The 19974-nt window shown below is 41.2% G+C and overlaps 1 protein-coding gene across 1 annotated transcript; it reads right to left on the bottom strand.

Annotated features, from left to right (window-relative positions):
- Positions 1-2427: 2427 nt before the first annotated feature.
- LOC137168613 (myosin heavy chain, fast skeletal muscle-like) lies at positions 2428-13759 on the bottom strand. The gene is made up of 40 exons (XM_067571308.1): positions 13654-13759; positions 13348-13570; positions 12967-13110; positions 12720-12876; positions 12582-12609; positions 12390-12501; positions 12210-12302; positions 12065-12128; positions 11843-11941; positions 11649-11752; positions 11409-11547; positions 11184-11302; positions 10922-11071; positions 10670-10840; positions 10280-10586; positions 9915-9985; positions 9739-9826; positions 9532-9649; positions 9302-9425; positions 9067-9203; positions 8699-8954; positions 8202-8444; positions 7918-8094; positions 7652-7797; positions 7446-7536; positions 6949-7338; positions 6662-6788; positions 6458-6576; positions 5498-5694; positions 5189-5372; positions 4935-5100; positions 4632-4756; positions 4176-4484; positions 3892-4095; positions 3656-3781; positions 3398-3568; positions 3167-3271; positions 2977-3072; positions 2713-2844; positions 2428-2555 (listed from the first exon to the last, which is right to left on the bottom strand). The coding sequence occupies exons 2-40, from the start codon at positions 13549-13551 to the stop codon at positions 2538-2540; spliced, it is 5811 nt and encodes a 1936-aa protein (XP_067427409.1). The 5' UTR covers positions 13552-13570; positions 13654-13759; the 3' UTR covers positions 2428-2537.
- Positions 13760-19974: the final 6215 nt, after the last annotated feature.

Below are 19974 nucleotides of genomic sequence, written 5' to 3'. Positions count from 1 at the left end.
GTGTGTGTGCGTGCGTGTATGTGTTAGTCAGAAGAGAGAGGGAAGAAGGAGAGAAAGCGAGCGTGAGAGGAAGAGAAGCGGTTCCTTTGTCCACAGACAGTGCGCGTACGGACGGCAGTCTGTGACGCACGTAGTCTGGTTTCTGATCGACAAAGCAACTTACTTTCTCACTCATGATGGCACAAACACAGCGGTAGTCCCGAGCGGGACAAACACAAAACAGTCTAGCGTGGTGAACACAACTAAACAGGCAGCAAACTTAAAATACTCCTAAGAGTAAAGCAGGAAAAATGGACTCGGTGGTCCGTCAACAACACAACAAACAATAGCAAAAGCTAAATGCTAAACAACAGCAACTGATGCTGATAGGAACACACAAACAGTCCATACAGTTCACAAAGTTCAGAGTTCAGAGGCTTGTCTGGGCAGCTACTGAGGCAAAGTCTGAGGCAAAGTCTGAGGCAAGGTCCGAGGCAAAGTCCGAGGCAAAGTCAGGCTAGTGACAGAGTTAGAGTCTGGCTAGTGACAGAGGCAGAGTCTGGGCAGTGTTCTGACAAAAAAAGAAGCGTTTCTTCCTTCTCGAGGGAATTTGAGGACGCTGGTTGCAGCAGTGGTCTCTCTCGGATCCGGGAATGTGTTCGGGTGAACACGGGCGAAGTCTCGTCTCGTCCGGCGAGGGGAGTCTTCGATGAGGGGAAAACACGTGCCTGGGGTACCCCCTTTAGTCAAGCTGACTAACAGAGGAACAGAAGTTACCCCTAGCTCAGTGACATGGGAAAGGCGTGTGCTTCAGGGGACGTTCAGTTTTAAAGGGGCGGTGATGTCATGGCTGCGTCATCAGGACGCTCCGCTGTGCAGGAGTGTCTCCGCCAATGAGAGACTGTATGTTGACTGTTCCCTGCTGAGGTGTGAAAATCGCAAAGCATCCTTGGAAATGGAGTTTGCAATGGACTCCCATTGTCTGTAAGCAGCATTTTGGTGCTATTCCTTTGTCTCGGGGGAAACAAAGGAAAAAGCACCTCGTGGTCAGGCCTCACAGGTTACATGTAGGCCCTCTCCGTGTGACCTCATGGTTTGAGGCCCAACAATGCCTTTCCCCCTCTTCGTCTCATTCCCCCTCTACTGAAGAGAGTGAAACAATAGCAGCTATTCGTGGTGACCACAGCAGTGCTACTCTCAGATCAAACCCCTCCTTTGTCCCCAAGAACATAAGGAGTTCGTTTAGGTCGAGAACTATTTAGCTAGAGGCATTTTTCCCTCCACCCTCAATGTCATGTCAGGGAGGCAAAATTACATCTATTATGCCCAGTACGTGCATTGTCATGTTATGTTGAATGCACAGCCCCCATTCGGCGCACTGAACAGCTGTTGTGTGTGCTATGGAGAATGAGTGGCTCGTAAAGGCCTATTCAAGAAGCACCTAACTAGTTGGCTTTGTGAGTGCATCTCCAAAGCCTACTGGCAGGCGGGTGAGGACCCCCCCACCATGGCCGAGTGCATTGCACATGTGGTGTAGCAGCGTCAATGGTCTTATTCAGTGGGTTGAGTTTCAAGGACATGCATGGCAGTGTCCTGGTCTTGGTTAGCGTCTTCAAGATGGCGACTCAAGACTTGTGAAAAGGGTGGTGTGAGTGTCAGCTGTGGTACACCTGATCCATAATGACTCAGGGAATGAGGTGTGCAGGGTGTCTGTTGTATGGTTTTTGACCTCTGCCATGGTCCACCCAGTTTTATGTTCATGTTAACTGGGCTGGGTTGGGCCCCCTACTGCTCTGCTGAAGCAGCTCGGATTATAAAGTGGTAGGAGGGCCGCGGCAACTAACCTATAGCCACTTGAGCTCATTGAGGCTGTCTGATAGGTTCCTCTTCCATAGAGTCCAGTAGAGGGCTCCGCCTGTGCTTATAGATCTAGGGTTACAATATCGTAACTTTCGTTATACAGAATGGTGAACATATTTTTGTTAATGGTATGGTGAATAGAGTAACCAAGTTCATTATCCATCGGTTTGGATAACTGCCAATGTAATGTAATGTAATGTAATGCAATGTAATAGGAATTAATTTTGGCTTTGAAGGTTATATTTTGCCAATGATGATGTATTTATGTTTAAGTTATGCTTTCTGTCTCTGTAAATTGTGAAGGTGTCTTTTAAGCTTGGAGCTGACACTGCCATCACTCTTCCAAAAAGTGATGCTAAGCAGAAGACAGTTTCATTTTACCGGACATTACCATGTGGGTAAGAATCATGACTATTCCTAGTGAAGGAAAATGTTAATGTTGAGCTTAAAGACCTCCCCATCCAGACAACTAGATTCTAGCACAAGTTCTAGCCAAGTTAACTGTAGTTCCACCTAGTTACTGTGTTAAATACTGCGTGCTCAAGCGTGACTTAAAGAGAAACCAGAGTAAATAATACAGACTGAATATTATTAAATTATGAGGAAAAAGTTTATTGAATGAATACATTGTAAGAAGATAATTCAACAGCTAGTTCATATTTTATGAACTCTGTTGAAAGGCACCAAAAGGATGTCTCTTATTCAGCAGCATCAGACTAGAAATAAAACAAGAAAAAAAGATTCACCATGTATTCTTACAATAAAAAATAAATTAAAAATTGTATAGAAATATTTAGCTTATAAATAGACTTAAATAACCCCATTAAATTAAGATGCCGGCAGAATAATTTTTGTAAAATATCACGTGGTTACCTTTCCATGATCACGGCTCTTGGCTCTCAGCTTGTTGACCTGGGACTCAGAGATGTCAGCGCGCTCCTGAGCTTCCTCCAGCTCATGCTGGACCTTCCTGAACCTAGACAAGTGAGTGTTGGCCTGCTCCTCCTGTTAAGGGTTGGGAATTGAAGTATGATGATGATGTATTTTTTTGAATATGACATCATATTAGTATGCTTTCTTTCTGTTATTGATTTGTGCTACATTCCTATATGAAAAATTACAAAAAATTTGACTCACAGCCTCCTCAGCTTGTCTCTTGTAAGCCTTTACTTTGAGCTGCAGCTTATCCACCAGATCCTGAAGTCTATGCACATTCTTCTTGTCTTCCTCAGTCTATACAAAAAAAGGAGTGTTATGAATGGAGTACAGAAAGAAAATTATGAAATTAGAAAAAATCAGAATAGTTTTTAGTTAAATGAGAAATTACCTGGTAAGTCAGCTCCTTCACTCTCCGCTCATATTTGCGGACTCCCTTAACAGCATCAGCTCCACGTCTCTGCTCGGCATCAACTTCGGATTCCAGTTCACGGACCTGTAATGTGATGTTATACAGTTTGTGAAAACCTTGTTAAGGGATTTTAGTAGTGAGAAAGATTTAATTTGTTCCATACATTGAAATTGTGATTAACATCCTAAAGTGAATATATTATGAGCATACCCTTGACTCCAGTTTCTGGAGCTGCTTCTTGCCACCCTTCATGGCGAGGTTCTCAGCCTCATCCAGACGGTGCTGCAGGTCCTTGACTGTGACCTCCAGGTTCTTCTTCATCCTCTCCAGGTGAGCACTGGTGTCCTGCTCCTTCTTCAGCTCCTCAGCCATCATGGCAGCCTGAAATGATGGGCATCAAGCATAAACAAATATTTGGGGAGGTGAAGTTGAATTTTATAAAAAGAGGACTCATAAACATGAACTCACATCAGTGATAGCCTTTTTGGCTTTCTCCTCAGCATTTCTTGATTCCTGAATAGTGTCGTCCACTTCACCCTGAACCTGCACAAGGTCAGACTCCAGCTTCTTCTTGGTGTTCAGAAGACTGGTGTTCTGAATATTAAAAAAGTCACATTTAATTTGATATTGGTTATCTATACCAAAGTTTGTATATATACTCTCTTCATTCTGTAGAAAGACATTTTGAATTAGTGAACATAAACCTGAGAGTGAAGCAGTCCGACACGCTCACTAGCATCAACCAACTCCTGCTCAGCCACTTTGCGTCCTCTCTCTGTCTGCTCCAGAGCAGCTCTCAGCTCCTCGATCTCCGCCACCATCAGGCCATTTCTGCGATCCACCATGGCAGCCTGCTCCTTCATGTCTTCATGTCCTCTGATAGCATCATCAAGGTGCAGTTGGGCATCCTGACAACATGTGGAGGAAAAAAGAGTTAACTTTCTTTGCTCTTCAACATTCATTTATGCATTGATTAGACAAAGCTCACCTTGAGCTGTCCCTGGACATTCCTCAGTTGTTTCTGGGACTCAGCAGCCTGCCTGTTGGCATGGCTCAGCTGAATCTCCATCTCATTCAGGTCTCCCTCCATCTTCTTCTTGACTCTCAGGGCATCATTCCTGCTCCTGACCTCAGAATCGAGAGTGCTCTGCATGGAGTCAATCACCCTCTGGCTGTTCCTCTTGATCTGCTCCATCTCCTCGTCCTTTTCTGCAAGTTTCCTGTCAACCTCACCTTTGATCTGGTTAAGCTCAAGCTGAACACGGAGAATCTTGGCTTCCTCATGCTCCAGTGTGCCCTAAAGGAAAAAAATTGAACATGTACCTAAAGGTTACCAGTCTTTCTCAGAAAAATTAAAGTGAAAATCAAATGAATACATGCCATTACATACATGCTTTTGTATTTTATCACATAAGTGGTCTAATGTTGTAATTTAGACTTTTACCTCTGCTTCCTCCAGTGCTGACTGAATTTCAGTCTTCTCGGTCTCCACAGTCTTCTTGGCTTTCTCCAGCTCATGGATACTCTTTCCGGTCTCACCAATCTGTTCAGTCAGGTCTGAGATCTCCTCTGTAGTACACCAAAATCCAAAATCCAGTTTAGAGAAACTTAGACTATGCTGTATACATTATATCTAGAAAATTAGGTTTTAACACCACAAAACCTCATGGCCCACACCTAGAGAAGTCAAGGAAGAATGCTTACAATCAATATAATAGGTATATTAAATATCATGGGATTAACATACGCTGCAGGTTCTTGTTCTCTCTCTTCATGGTCTCCAGCTGATCCAGAGCCTCCTCGTAAGAGTTCTTCATCTTGAACAGTTCAGTGCTGAGAGAGCGAGCCTCCTTCTGGGCTCCTTCCAGCTCTGCCTGGCCCTCCTCATATTTCTGTTTCCATTCTGCAAGGACCTAGAATGATATAGATGAATAACAATGATTAATTACTAAGAAATATTTGTGTTTCACTCGTATCAGTGTGGTTTTGATTTCCTGTTACCTTATCAAAGTTCCTCTGTTTCTTGTCAAGGTTGGCAGCCAGACCATTAGCTCTCTCTACATCAATCATGAGGTCCTCCACCTCACCCTGTAGCCTCTGCTTGGTCTTCTCCAAAGAGGCGCACTTTGAGTTCACAGCCTCAATGGACTCCTCAGCATCCTGCAGACGCTGGGCAAGCTTTTTCCTGTAGTGAGGAAGTATTTGTTTACATTCAATTGCATATTGATAGCAAAATATGTGGAATGTTATCTGGAAAAGCAAGCAATTGAATTGAAAACTAATTTAAATTCTAAAAAGGTAGTGACTTACTTGGCCTCCTCCAGCTCCTCAGTGCGCTGGATAGCATCAGTCTCATATTTGGTTCTCCACTGAGCCACTTCGCTGTTAGCCTTGGACATTCCACGCTGCAGCTCAGCTTTAGCCTCTTGCTCCTCCTCAAACTGCTCTCTGAGCAGATCACAGTCATGGCGGGCTGACTGAACACCATGGGCCAGAGCATTCTTTGCCTGATGAACATGGCAAGAGGTATTTTAATTGATCTATTAAATATAGAAATATCATCTATTTCTATCAATCTTGTTTAAATACAATTTGTCATGGTGGCACATGTTGATTGAGTCATTTAGTTTTGGATAATTTACTTTTACATCAGATTTGCTATTTAGTGTAGTGTGTGGGACTGGGATGTTAGGAATTCAGGTGGAAGGTGCTTGGTGAGGAAGGAGAAGCTGGTGTGTTAGTGGGAGGTGCTTAAGTCATAAAAGACAAGGCTGAGGAGTAGCAGCAACACCCCATGAAGAGGATTAGATCCAATTCCCACAAATCCCCTGGTCAGTTATATGGTAATATGGTGATAACATTCCTAAACAGGCAATCCAACATTCACAGCCACTAAGCCACTAAGGTGTAACACTGCATTAAGAGAAATAGGTCCTATTCCCACAAATCCCCTGGTCAGTTAAATGGTAATATGGTAATAAAACAACCCAACATTCACAGCCACTTTGCGCAGTGATTGGCCAGGTATGGTGGTAGGAAATGAAGCATAAGTTTGAATTTCTCTCTCAAGCTCTTTTTTTTGCTTGATCGGATGACATGTTGCAAGACCTTTTTTTCTTTTTTTTATGCTTAACAGCTAGGAGATCTGGTGGGTTAGTAGTAGGTGAAGAGTAACAGGTGATTGACTACATTTGAAAAGGAGGACTCATTTCATCCCTTGTTAAAAGCTAATAATAGTACATAGTATAGTAACATTTAAACTTGTTATACCTTCACTTCTTCCTCAATGTGTCTCTTCAACTCCTCAATTTGCTGAGTGTAAGCCTGCTTGCCCCTGGTCAGTTGGGAAACAAGAGCGTCTTTCTCCTCAATCTGGCGGGAATACTCACCTGAATGATAAATTGTAAATGTGTTATTTATCAAAATGATCATTACTTTTATTTTTTTTACTATTTTTTATTACAAGTGACTCACCATTCTCTGTCTGCAGTCTTGCCCTCTGTGCACTTATGTCATTCAGCTGGCGCACATTCTCATCGTTTTTGGCCTTCAGCTCACTCAGCTGGTCCTCAAGAGTTCTGCACATTTTTTCCAAGTTGCCCTATCAAGAACACAACATTATGTATTTAAACATATTTACATGAACAAAGAAAATGCTGAGCATTTATCTAAGTTGAAAGTTACTGCCATACTATCCATTATAGTTCATATTTATAAGCATAATAAAAGGCAAATATTTCAGTTATACACAAAACACCCACTTTGGATTTAGCTATAGCCTCCATGTTACTGGAGAGGTCATCAATCTCCATCTTGTACTCGCTCTTCTCCTTCTCAAGCTTCTGTTTGACACGCTGGAGGTTGTCGATCTGCTCTCCCAGCTCTGCAACACTGTCGGCCTGTTTCTTGCGGAGAGCTGCTGCGGTAGCTTCATGCTGCAGGGTTGACTCTTCAAGGTCACGGCGCAGCTTCTGGAACTCAGCCTCACGCTTCTTGTTCATCTCAATCTGAGCGGCTGTTGCTCCACCAGCTTCCTCAAGCCTCTCACTGATCTCCTCAAGTTCCCTGGAGAGGTCAGCCCTCTGCTTCTCCACCTTAGCCCGAGCAGCCCGCTCAGCCTCAATTTCTTCTTCCAGCTCCTCAATACGAGCCTAAGTTTGATGATAGTAATATCAAGAAGGCTTGTTAACTGGAGCATATTGTAACAAGTGGTTTTTCAGTACAACATTAGAGTATAACATTCATGTCAAATACTAACCTGGAGTTCCTTGATCTTCTTCTGAAGCTGAGCACCAAGAGACTGTTCATCCTCAATCTTGCTGAGCAGCTGGCTGGTCTCAAACTCCTTCCTAGAGGAGGAAAAAACAGTTATTGCTGTTATAGTTTTAGTTTTGACTCAGGATCATTGTGTTGCATTATGGCAGTAGTTCAATGTAAGGGTTAAAGATGAAAAAGAAAACTTACTTCTTAATTTTCTCCTCAGATTGCTGTTTGTCATTCTCCAGATCCATTATGGATTCCTGGGCCAGTTTCAGATCTCCCTCAAGCTTCCTCTTGGCTCTCTCAAGGTCCATACGGAGCTTCTTCTCTTGCTCCAGTGATCCCTCAAGCTTTTGAGATAATATTATAAATTTGACATGAAATAATGCTTTGATTTTTTATCATGGAATGTCAATTCTAACACACAAGCTAACAATACAAACATGTTATCAAAAGAAATGTTTTCTCACATCATCCACTTGCTGTTCCAGCTTTGTCTTGGCCTTGGTCAGAGTGTTGACTTTGTCTTCCTCTGCCTGGAGATCGTCCAGCGTTTGCTGGTGAGCCTCTTGGAGGGCTTTCTTCTCCTTGGTTAACTTGGCAATAGACTCATCTTGAGATGCCATCTCCTCTGTCAGGTTTTTCACCTGGAAGTGTCAGGCAAGGTGCATTATTTCCATCACTTTATACGTTTGAAAGGTAATTTCATATACTTTGTCATTTTTTATAAATGTAGGTTTAAATTTATTCCAACCTTGTTTTCAGTTGCATGTTTCTCTTTCTCCACTTTAGCCAAGGTGAGCTCCAAGTCATCAATATCTTTCTTCAGCTCAGAGCATTCATCCTCCAGCTTCCTCTTCTTGCCAGTCAGCTCAGCATTGATTTCCTCTTCATCTTCCAGTCTCTCAGTTGTCTCTTTGAGTTTGGCCTCGAGTTGGATCTTGCTCTTAATCAGACCTTCACACCTTTCCTCTGCATCTGAGAGGTTCTCAACTTCCTACAGTACATTTTGAATAAAGTGTAAATCAATAAGTCAGTTATTCTCTGAATATATATATTTTCAGGATTAATACAAAAAAATAAATATACATTTTTAATATATTCATTAACATTTGTCAATCTAAATGCTTGGTAAGGCACATAGAACATGAGATGACCAGAAGATTATGTGGCGTCTTTAAATTTCACCTAGATATTTGAAAATGTTAGTGACAATGTTCAATTAGTATAGTGTGGATGTATCCTACTTACAGAAGCCACTTGAAGTTGCAGGTCATTCTTTTCCTGCAGCAGGGAAACCATCTTCTCCTCCAGCTCCTTCTTCTTGGCCAGGGCAGTGGCCAGGTCTGTTTTCATCTTCTCATAGTTCTCCTTCATGTTCATCAGCTCCTTCTCAGTCTCAGCGCTCTTTAGAAGAGGCTTGATCTTGAAGTACAGATTCATCCATGGCCAGTTTTTGACATTCATGAATGAACGGATATTGTACTGAATACCGAAGACAGCCTCTCTGGAAAATTCATATATATAAAGTGTCATTTTTACTGCAACGTGACTTAACAAAAACAGCTGTATCTATTTCATTGGACAGAAAAGTTCAGTGTACTGTATGACAATCATACCTCCTCTCCATCATCTTAACAAACTCAGTCCTCATGAGGAATCCTCTGCAGAGAGCCTGAGTCATGGTCACCAGATTAGCCAGTTTCTCATCTCTCATCTCCTCCAGTGTACCCAGCAGACCAGCTTTGAAGAACACCTGTGTGGTTGTTTGAAGGAACTCAGTCATCAGCACAAATTGATGCAAAAGGACATATGTACATGGCATATCTATTGAAATTGTTGATAGAAATTAACCTTAGTGTGCCCAAACTTGTACTGAGTGTGATCCACATCAATGGAGCCTAGCAGCTTCTCTGCAGCTTTCTTGTTGTCAATGAACTGTCCCTCAGGGATGACGCTGGCATTTAATACTTTGTATCTACAAGACAACATTATGTTGTTACTTACAATGACTCCACATCTTGGCCGGCTGTTTTAACTCAGCTGAAATCAACTTGACTTGCTTATATTAAAAATTGCATCACCTCTGCTTGAAGTCACCGTAGAGGATTCTGCTGGGGAAGCCCTTTCTGCAAATTCTGATGCCTTCCAGCACACCATTACACCTTAGCTGATGGATGACCAAGAAGTTCTCCATAAGACCTGAAAGTTGCAAACTCATACTGTTTCAAATATTTCTTTTAATCACTATGTCACATTTAGTGTGCAAAGCTGGGCTATGTGCTTCTAACCTGGGGTCTTTGATTCATTAGGAATCAGGCAACGGACAAAATGAGGGTGAGTGCTCCTCAAGTTGGTCATCAGCTTGCCCAAGTTCTCCTGTGGATCAACAACACAAGATAAGCGGTCAACAATATTTCAAGATGAGGTTTTTAATTAGTATCAAAAAATATGAAACAATACATACCCTGAAAAGAGCAGACACAGTCTGGAAGGAACCACCCTTCTTCTTTCCCTTTTTGCCGCCACCACCAGCCTCTGTTTTCACAAACATTAAATTTAATTAATGGCACAGAATAAATAACTTCGTAGAATTTCTCCTAAGTTTTCTTCTCTGTGGAAATAGTATTTTTTAATTAAGTCAAATGCGTGAATATATTACCACAGAGTACTCATCAGCTTTATACTATGCCTGAACCAAGTGTAACAGACACACAGTTTCTAATTTCTTACCATCAGCTCCACCGTGTTTTGCATACATTTTGCAACATAAACCATCATCTGTACTGATACTCAGAGTTTCTCATCACTCTGCTCAATCTAATTTCTCACCATCAGCTGCACCATGTTTTGCATACAGGAAGGCCAGAAGTTTGTTTGAGGCCTTCTGATAGAGCTGGACAACTGAGTCATTCAGGGGGTCCTTGTTCTTGTCCAACCAGCCACTGATATTGTAGTCCACTGTACCAGCGTAGTGAACCAGGGAGAAGTGAGCCTCAGGCTTGCCCTTTACAGGTTTTGGCTTCTCAAAAGCCTTGGTCTTGCCAAGATGCTGATCATGCAGCTTGTTCTTGAAAGTTGTGTCAGAGGCCTTGGGGAACATGCACTCCTCTTCAAGGATGGAGAAGATGCCCATTGGCTGAGGAAAAAAAAAATTCACACCATGGAAGCAATCATTTGCACATGAATCAAGAAGTCACTTCGACCCGATTGACTACTTACCTTCTCAATAAGCTCAATGCAGGCAGCCAAGTCCATACCGAAGTCAATGAACTCCCAGACAATGCCCTCTTTCTTGTACTCCTCTTGCTCCAGGACAAACATGTGGTGGTTGAAGAACTGTTGCAGTTTCTCATTGGTGAAGTTGATGCAGAGTTGCTCCAAGCTGTTGAACTGCAATTACATGAATGTATTAAATTGCATGTCAAAAAATTGTTGATCTTTGAATTGCTCAGACACTTTTCAGCCACTCACATCAAAGATCTCAAATCCAGCGATATCCAACACTCCAATGAAGTATTGTCTTGGCTGCTTTGTGTCCAGCATCTCATTGATACGGACGACCATCCACAAGAACATTTTCTCATAGATAGACTTGCACAGAGCCATGACAGAATTGTGGACCTAGAAATAAACATTTTAGAGTGAGATTTTGTCAGAATCATATTTTCATGTCAAAATGCAAATATTGCCCTTTTATATATTATTTTCAAACAATACATTTTCTTTATCTTACCTGTGGGACAGTCTGACCTTTGGTCACCATCTCATTTCCGACCTTGACTCTAGGGTAACACAGAGCTTTCAGCATATCAGCTGAGTTCAGGCCCAGGAGGTAGGCGATTTTATCAGCCACTGATGGAAAAACAAACCTTTAGCTATCTGTGAACTGGGACATGTTTACAAATATGTTACATACTAACCCTTGGTAGATTTCCTAAAAGACATCTATCAGAATTACCCTCAGTGCCATCAGGTTCAGCCTGCTCCTCACGCTGCTTTTGCTTGAATTGCATGTTGCCATGGTGCATCACAGCACCAGTCAGCTTGTAGATGCCCATCTTCTCCTCAGCAGTGAAGCCCAAGATGTCAATAGCAGTCTACATTGTACATGAAGCAAAGTTTGAAACATTTTCCACAGTTGTCTTAAGCATGCAAGATCTATTTAACTAAAATGTTGTTTTTTTGTTCGTTTTTTTACATCTGTTGCAATGAACTCCTCCACATCATCGATGCTTTTGACAGAGATTTCACCCTGACTGACCATTGGGTAGTCATAGGGGTTGGTGGTGATCAGAAGACCCTCTAGAGGAGCACAGTAACGATACCTATTATTGTTTAGTGTTGTCTTTGGTATTATTTCAATGTCATTTTCAAATTTGCATAGTAACATACCCAGGAGCTCAGGCTGGTGGCCAGTCATCAGCTGATAGAAGATGTGGTAGCTCCTCTCAGCAGACAACTGGAAGGTTACACGAGACTTCTCCAGCAGATCTAAGAAAAACGTATTTAAGGAGAGACTGTGAGATTACTCTATTACATTGTAATACTATTACTTTATCAAAGACCAGATTATAGCCCAGATGAGGCTTGAGTCATACCATGGTTGAAACTTACATGTTTCAATATCAGCTGAAGCCAGCTTTCCAGAAGAGCCAAAATGGATTCTGATGAATTTACCCTAGAGAGCCAGATCATTGATAACATCCGTTTTTTGCAATTTAGTAAGAAAATACCTTGACATGTTTCCTGGATTACTTACAAAACGAGAGGAGTTGTCATTCCTCACAGTCTTGGCATTACCATAGGACTCCAGCAGAGGGTTGGCTGCAACAATTTGGTCCTCAAGGGAGCCCTGCAAGAGAGGATTTGAGTTACACAAGCTAAACATTCAAATTAACTATCCTCTGACGAACAGTTTTACCTTAAACAACCAATTTACCTGCATCTTGCCAGGTGTTGGCTCAGCCTTCTTGGCTCCAATAGCTGCAATTGTTGCAAAGTATTGGATGACACGCTTGGTGTTGACAGTCTTTCCTGCACCGGATTCTCCACTGGGGTATAAGAGACACATGTCAAGAATCTGCTTTATCGTCATTATATGATTTAGCATTACAGTTTCTGTTATACTTACGTAATCAGGATAGACTGATTCTCACGATCTGAAATGCAAACAAACATTTCACATGAATTCCAGTTTTGTAATTCCTTCAATACACTCATGTTCAAGTTTAATTCCTACACAATTTAACACTGCTAACTTTGACCTTACCTGTGTGCATGAACTGATAGGCATTATCAGAGATGGAGAAGATGTGAGGTGGTGCCTCAATCCTCTTCTTGCCTCTGTATCCTCCCACAACTACAGCATCATACACTGGAAGCCACTTGTAGGGATTAACAACAACGCAAAACAGCCCAGAGTAGGTCTGTAATAGCACAAATAGAAAATAAACATAGTGTTAACATTTAGATATGCAGATATAAATGCACATCACATTAGTAAAGTGGAAACTCACGTAGATCATCCAGGATGCAAAACGCTCTTTGAGGTTATACAACACACAGGGCTCGTTGAGGTGGGTCATCATGGCCATGTCCTCAATTTTATCAAACTTTGGAGGGTTCCTGGGAAAGATTTCATCTTCTTTCACAGTGAGTGTCTGAAGAGATATAGTAAAAATACAGTAAAAATGTTTTTACTAAAAAAATTTTTCTTCAAATTTAGAGTTAATCAGATGAATGTCCTTGTTAACCACTGTGTCAGTATGAATTTAAAACCACTACATGTTTTCCTAAGATATAGTTTTAAATAAATATTAATGGAAAGAATGGCATCCTCCTTCAATGGAAATAGATGGGAAAATGTTGTTAAAAAAGTAAAATAATGAATTGCCTACCTTACCACAGTCTGTTTCAACTGTGGCTTTGCCACCCTCTTTATTCACAAGTTTACCCTTGAGATACATCTCCTCCTTTTCAGTCACAAAGACGGCGGTTTTGGCATCAAAAGGAGCGGTTTGTGCTTCAATCCTCTCCCTCTCTGGCTTCCGGAGGTAGATGGCCGCCGGGCCATAGCACTCCATCTCCGCGTCTGTGCTCATGGTGGCACTTTAGTGGAGACTGAAAAAATAGAGTTAAAATATCAGCATGATGTCGTAATGGTGTTGTATCCATCTGATGTTGGAGATTTTGACATCTTTTACCTCAGCTGGTTCCAAAAAATGATGAGTGGTAGAGTATCTGGTGGAGTCAAGATGCTATAAATAAGATGATTAAATGTGAGTACAATAATTTTTTTCAGTTTGGTTTTCTCACTTTAAATCTTCCTGGCAGAATGTCAGTTTGAGAGCAGTCGAGCATGAAGGTGGCAAAACTTATTCAGATTTAACTGATAAGTGCTAGCTGAATTCAGTTGAATCATTAAAGTTCAATTCTCTCCTATCCCCTCAACTGCCCCCCACACCCAGAGAAATAGTACTGCTCTTAATGATCACTTAGTATAGAGTATGTGTTGAGACAGGATGTGTACTGCACATCAACACAAATGAATTAATTGTGCGATTTCTGGGAAAAAAAAGAAAGAAACTACTTAAATGTTTTAAGAGTATTTTAAGTAAATGGTTTTGGAAAACAGTTGCCAACTCATTTCAGGTATTGCTCAAAATAAGTTTCACATGCCAAATGAACATCAGCCAGTTGCTACATTTGATACTAAAGAAGTTGTTAAAGAAGCATGATACAAGTGTCCTGGCAGATCTTGAAGGCTTATGCCCATTATGGCATGTTTGATTTGAATTCGGCTCACCAAAGAAAATATAATATATAATATATAAAAATATAGCAACATTTAACCAATATCATGAGGAGAAATAGTACTGCTCTTAATGATCACTTAGTATAGAGTATTTGTAGAGACAGGATGTGTACTGCACATCAACACAAATGAATTAATTGTGCGATTTTTGGAAGAAAAAAAAAAGAAAGAAACTACTTAAATGTTTTAAGAGTATTTCAAGTAAATTGTTTTGGAATAATATCTGCTCAAGAATACTTAAATATGACATGAAATTTCACCTGAATATCACTTAAAACAAAGATAACTCTGACAAAGAATCATTGACAATATGCATTAGTAATTAGCAACACATAAACTTTACCCACTGATCAATAGGAATTCAAACCAAGATCATAGTCGATACACTCACCTGTGTTGGGTGCCTACCAGTTCATGCAGAAGTCCAGGGCTGCCTCTTTTATAGAGGGTGGGAGTGCTTGATCAGCTGTAGTCTCACTCAGTTTGGTCATGGCCTCATCCTGTTGCTTGTTTTGTGGCAGTGATGTTTATGCAGCTTGTAAGCATTTTAATTTGTAACTAGAATTTGAAAACTACATAATGCAGCATGATGTTGTACCAATTGATTTGATTTCATCACAAATGTGAATGTGACACACAATATGGGTGTTAAAATACTGAATAAAATGTAAAATTTGACCATTGTTAAGTAGGATAATGGAAATTTATAGTAGAATGGACTACTTTGCTAAGAAGTTCAATTTAAATTATACTGAAGGCAAATACCTTCCTCACAGTTAAAGTAATTCTAATTTATTTTCAACATGCTTGCTTTCATAGGAAATGTTGACTATGAACACATTCTCTTAAAAGACAAAAAAGACAAATTGTAGAGTAGGAGAAGGACAGTTAGACATGCACACATACTTAAGTAAGACTTCAGTAAACCAAATAGGACCCAAGGGTCTGCTTAAGTAAGCATGAATATAAAATTATTTAGAGTGAAAGAAGGAGGTGCTCATTAATTTCTCACCTAGATTAACTCAGTGAGTTAAAAAACTTGTTATTATACATGTTGTTGTGTATATATGGTTTGTGTACATTTCCAATAAATGTAGCTCTTGATTTAAAGGTCATGAAAGTTGAAACATCAAAAATATTTTTTTCAATTCATGGACAGCTTTGGGGGTTGGTTTTGGAAACTCATCCAAATTCCATTGGTATTCAGTTGCAGGACACTTGCGTATTCAAGATCTTTGAAACTTCACCCCCAAATGACACTAATATAAGACAGCTTTCAACACACTTAATTAAACGCTTATATTCACCTTTAATAGAAACTATATACTAAGTCTGGGGGGAAATTATGTATAAAGCTTAATAATAAGCTTAATAATACTGACCATGGTAATGCTATATTCACCAAGACTTTCATTGTGCTCATGAAAACTTCTGTGTTCCTGTGTGTGCCAGTAATACAGAAAGAATAATCTATACCATAATATAAAGCTGTATTTGTGCACTATTTGATCTTTTAAATCTTATAAATGTAAACTTGCCAATTTCAAAATCGAAATACTTCATTAATTGCGGTTACATTACATTAATATTTTTAAAGGTCCATTTATAAATGGAGCTTAATTTTGTGAATGTGCCAAAATGTTTGTTGTCTACAGTTTCTGGATTCTGGCACATCTTGTACTCCTGTAATAAAATTAAAGATGAAGTACTATCATTAAAAGTTCAATCACCTTTTATATATCTCCCTAAATGGACATGAAAACAGTTGCCAACTCATTTCAGGTATTGCTCAAAATAAGTTTCACAGGCCAAATGAACATCAGCCAGTTGCTACATTTGATACTAAAGAAGTTATTAAAGAAGCATGATACAAGTGTCCTGGCAGATCTTGAAGGCTTATGCCCATTATGGCATGTTTGATTTGAATTTGACTCACCAAAGAAAATATAATATATAATATATAAAAATATAGCAACATTTAACCCATATCATGAAGTGAGTTAACAGTTGTAACTTCCTTCTTAACTGATTTGACTCATCTCAAAGTGGCTCTTGGGACATATACTGATTAGTTTCAGCAAATAGTGGGAGAACTTAAAATGACTAACATACGAGTATTTTCTATCACTTTTCATAGTTTCTTTGCTACTGATACTGACTCTATTCGCCCAAATCATCCCTTCAGAATGTATATTTTTATACATCTAAGAATGGATATATGTGGTGCTTTAAGTGCATATAGAAAGATAACACCTGCTTACCAGTGCAACTTTGCCTTTGTCTCTTGTTCTCTTGTATCACCTCACACAGGCTGTGAACAATGAACCATGATTAGATAATGGGATTTACTTGCAGAAATAAGTGGCCCATGAGTTGTACCTTTTGTTCTAATGATGTATGGGATTTGGGATTCTGCTATGAAAAAGAAATCCACTTTGATGTATTGGTGTTGTTATTTTGTTTTTGTTTTTCTTTTTGCTGCTTATGTGACATTGATGTGTTTATCCTGTCACCATATATTCCCTTTAGGAGGATACTCAAGCAACGCAAAAGTGATGTAAGATCCAGGCAACTTTCACCAAAAAGTCCTCAGGGCTAGCAGATGAAGGGTTGCCAAATGTCTGAATAGAGATGACTCATTCTGCTCCAGTATGCCAAGTCAAGCTTTGATGTCTTCCAGAGAATTTAGTGTAAAGACATGGAATAACTTGGCAACCTATTTTTTGCCTGTGACATCCCAATTAGAATGTTGCATGAATGCAGGGAAGGCCTGAGCCTAAGAGGAATTTGATTTGATCATTTTATTAATATGAAAAATAAATGTTCTTCATTCCAATTAGAAAATATTTTCCCATTATTTTTTTTTATCACAATCTTGATTAATCTGGATTATGAAAGTCAAAAAATGCATTAATTCATAAGATGTTTGGAACTCAAAATATATTAATAATGTAACCAGGTGCATACAGTATGATGGAAGAAAAATGTAATACAAAATTCTATGCAATAATCTACCAACAGTGGAAGAAAATTAATCAATAATTAATCTCTGCATGTGTGTCTGAACTCTGTCAATCTGATAGCTCCATGTCATTTCAGCTATACTGGAGGATGAGTGAGGAGGCTCAGGCAAGGTTTATTTCAGTTCTTGTGTGGGCATTTCTTCGTCACCCTATACATTCACATTACAAAACTGCAGCAGCATTAACAGCCCAACCACCCTTCCCAGCACCTTACACAGCCATCCCTTATATACTTTTCACTAACTGAGACCACACCGAGAACATTAGATTTCCATAGTTTAATTGAGATAATGAAAGAGAGCTGATATGTTGATGGATGGGTTGGAGAACCTGATGAAGGATTAGGGATGGAGGGATGAAGTGATGGGGAGAGGAAGGGGGTGAGGTGTGAGAGTTGAGGAACATAGAATGGAGGGTTGAGGGACGATGATGGATGTATGGTATGTCGACTGGACGACGACTGCCGACAGTAGGGAGGTAGGAGGGAACAGGGGGGAGAGGTTGAGACTCTGAGTGGGGGAACTGTCTCTCCAGTCCTTCACCTGGATAGAGCCCCCTGTTCCTGTGTTAAAACAGAGGAGAAAGGATGGTTGATGAAAAGAGATGGGTTAGGGTGGGAGGGACTTTCAACTGAGACAAGGGGAGAAGAACGGATGGGGTGTGCCTAAATACTTTGTAGTGCGGAAGTGGGATGTGTACTCAGCGTGGTCTCTGTTCCCGAACCTTGTTTATAAATCTATAAACTTCATTTCATTAACTGAAACTACACCGAGAACATTAGATTTCCATAGTTTAATTGAGATAATGAAAGAGAGCTTATATGTTGATGGATGGGTTGGAGAACCTGATGAAGGATTAGGGATGGAGGGATGAATAGATGGGGAGAGGAAAGGGGTGAGGTGTGAGAGTTGAGGAACATAGAATGGAGGGTTGAGGGACGATGATGGATGTATGGTATGTCGACTGGACGACGACTGCCGAAGGTAGGGAGGTAGGAGGGAACAGGGGGGAGAGGTTGAGACTATGAGTGGGGGAACTGTCTCTCCAGTCCATCGCCTGGATACAGCCCCCAAAAAGAACTTCATGCGGAGATGTGTTCAAGAATGTGGCTGGAGTAGTGGTTCTGGAGAAATCGCCAACTTGTGCAAAACTTGCAGGTTGGGCGGTGGAGAGCAGGTCTTGTGGATATGCGTGGTGGGCTAGCCTCTGGTTTATGTAGGTTTGAATTGTTCTGAAGGCTCGAATAAGAATTTACATGAAGAGAAAAGTGGGGCAAGAGAAGCCAAGCTGGTTGGTTTGCTTGCTTAAGGTTAAATATGAGGGTGTCTGGGAGTGGCGTCCTTGTCTCCGAAGAATGAATGGGAATATCAGACGTCGTTGCATGCTGTAGAACGTCTGTAGAGACATGGATTCTACAACTTTGTCAGGGTAGGGAGGCAGGTGGCCTGTACGGGGAATTCTGGCATAGCAGGCCAGGATGATGATGATGATGATGATGAAGTCGGGGGCAAGCACTTCGGCTTAAGGCTGGGTTCGGCCTTACTGACCTTGTTTATAATGGTGAGCAACGATATAGCGTGGGAACGAGGATGACTAAGACCTCTCTTGCCCCCAAAGAAGGGCTTCGATGATGACTTGACATGGTTCATCGAGCAGGGTGAGGGGGGGGGCAGTTGAAGTGGCCAACTGGAGGTGAACCACCTAAAACTGCTGTAACCCCGGAAACAGAGAGAGACACTGAGTCAGTGCAGCTGTATGTTGCGAGAACAGGCAATGTGGTTGTCTCCGGAAGAGTCGAGTGTCAGGATTTGGTAGAAACTATGGGACAATCACGTACGAAAAATGGATGGTCTGGCGGTTGAGATGGTTCTTTGGAGTTAATGGCAATTAGTGCTTTAGGATATAGTGGTGTCATGGGCCGTGCTTGGTGGGGTTCTGAGGGCCACTGCACCTAACATAGGCACCACTGAAGGAGGGATACTGTACGTGGGTATTGGCAGGCGTGATGCACCTGGATGGGTACGATGGCTGTCGGAAGCGAGAGAAGTGCACGGCCTGCAATGAGCTTTAGCTGTCAAGACTTTAGTACCCTGTGATGGGGCTTGAGACTGTCAGGACCTGCAAAGCCTGCTGCATGAAGGGAGTCGAAGAAAGGGGGAAAAAGGGGGAGATGGTTGGGTGTGGGGGCTGAGTGCGAACTGTGGGATAACCGTTTACGGGAAAACTGATGGTCTGGATGGCTCTTTGGAGTTAACCAAATGGAGTGGGTCAGAAGAAGGAAGCTCTGTGGCCCGCTGATGTCATGAACTAGTGGTGAGGGAATAGAAGCTGACTGGAGCACTGAATTGATGATGAATGGTTGTATTGAAGATGATTCGTTGTGTTGAAGCATTTTATATAGTCGATTGACGGCAATGAAAGAGTGAGGGCGCACCCTCCATGATGCCTTGCGATTCAGATGAAGGTAGAATGGATGAAAAGAAAATGGACGGATTTGAGTGAGCCATGTCGGCTGTGGCTAGAAAGCGAAGAACGAAAAGATGCTGTTTTATGGATAATATGGGAGGAATGAAGCCGAAGTGATATAGGAGGAAAAGATAGAAAGTCTGGAGGGAGGCACGGGGGATGAAGGGGTGAGGGTTGGAGGGATGAAGGGTGGGGAACTCAATTCAATTCTATAATATAGC

The sequence above is a fragment of the Thunnus thynnus genome, chromosome 17 (genome assembly GCF_963924715.1).
Source record: "Thunnus thynnus chromosome 17, fThuThy2.1, whole genome shotgun sequence".
Taxonomy (NCBI): Eukaryota; Metazoa; Chordata; class Actinopteri; order Scombriformes; family Scombridae; genus Thunnus; species Thunnus thynnus.
The sequence above is the reverse complement of the archived record's forward strand: the minus strand, read 5'-3'. Positions and strand labels throughout refer to the sequence as shown.

Coding starts and splice junctions, on each gene's coding strand:
- LOC137168613 (XM_067571308.1), bottom strand. CDS start 13,551: ATGAGCACAGACGCGGAGATGGAGTGCTATGGCCCGGCGGCCATCTAC. Junction 10,841..10,921: donor CTGGATTTGAGATCTTTGAT/GTGAGTGGCTGA, acceptor ATGTAATTGCAG/TTCAACAGCTTGGAGCAACT. Junction 9,426..9,531: donor TACGGTGACTTCAAGCAGAG/GTGATGCAATTT, acceptor GTTGTCTTGTAG/ATACAAAGTATTAAATGCCA.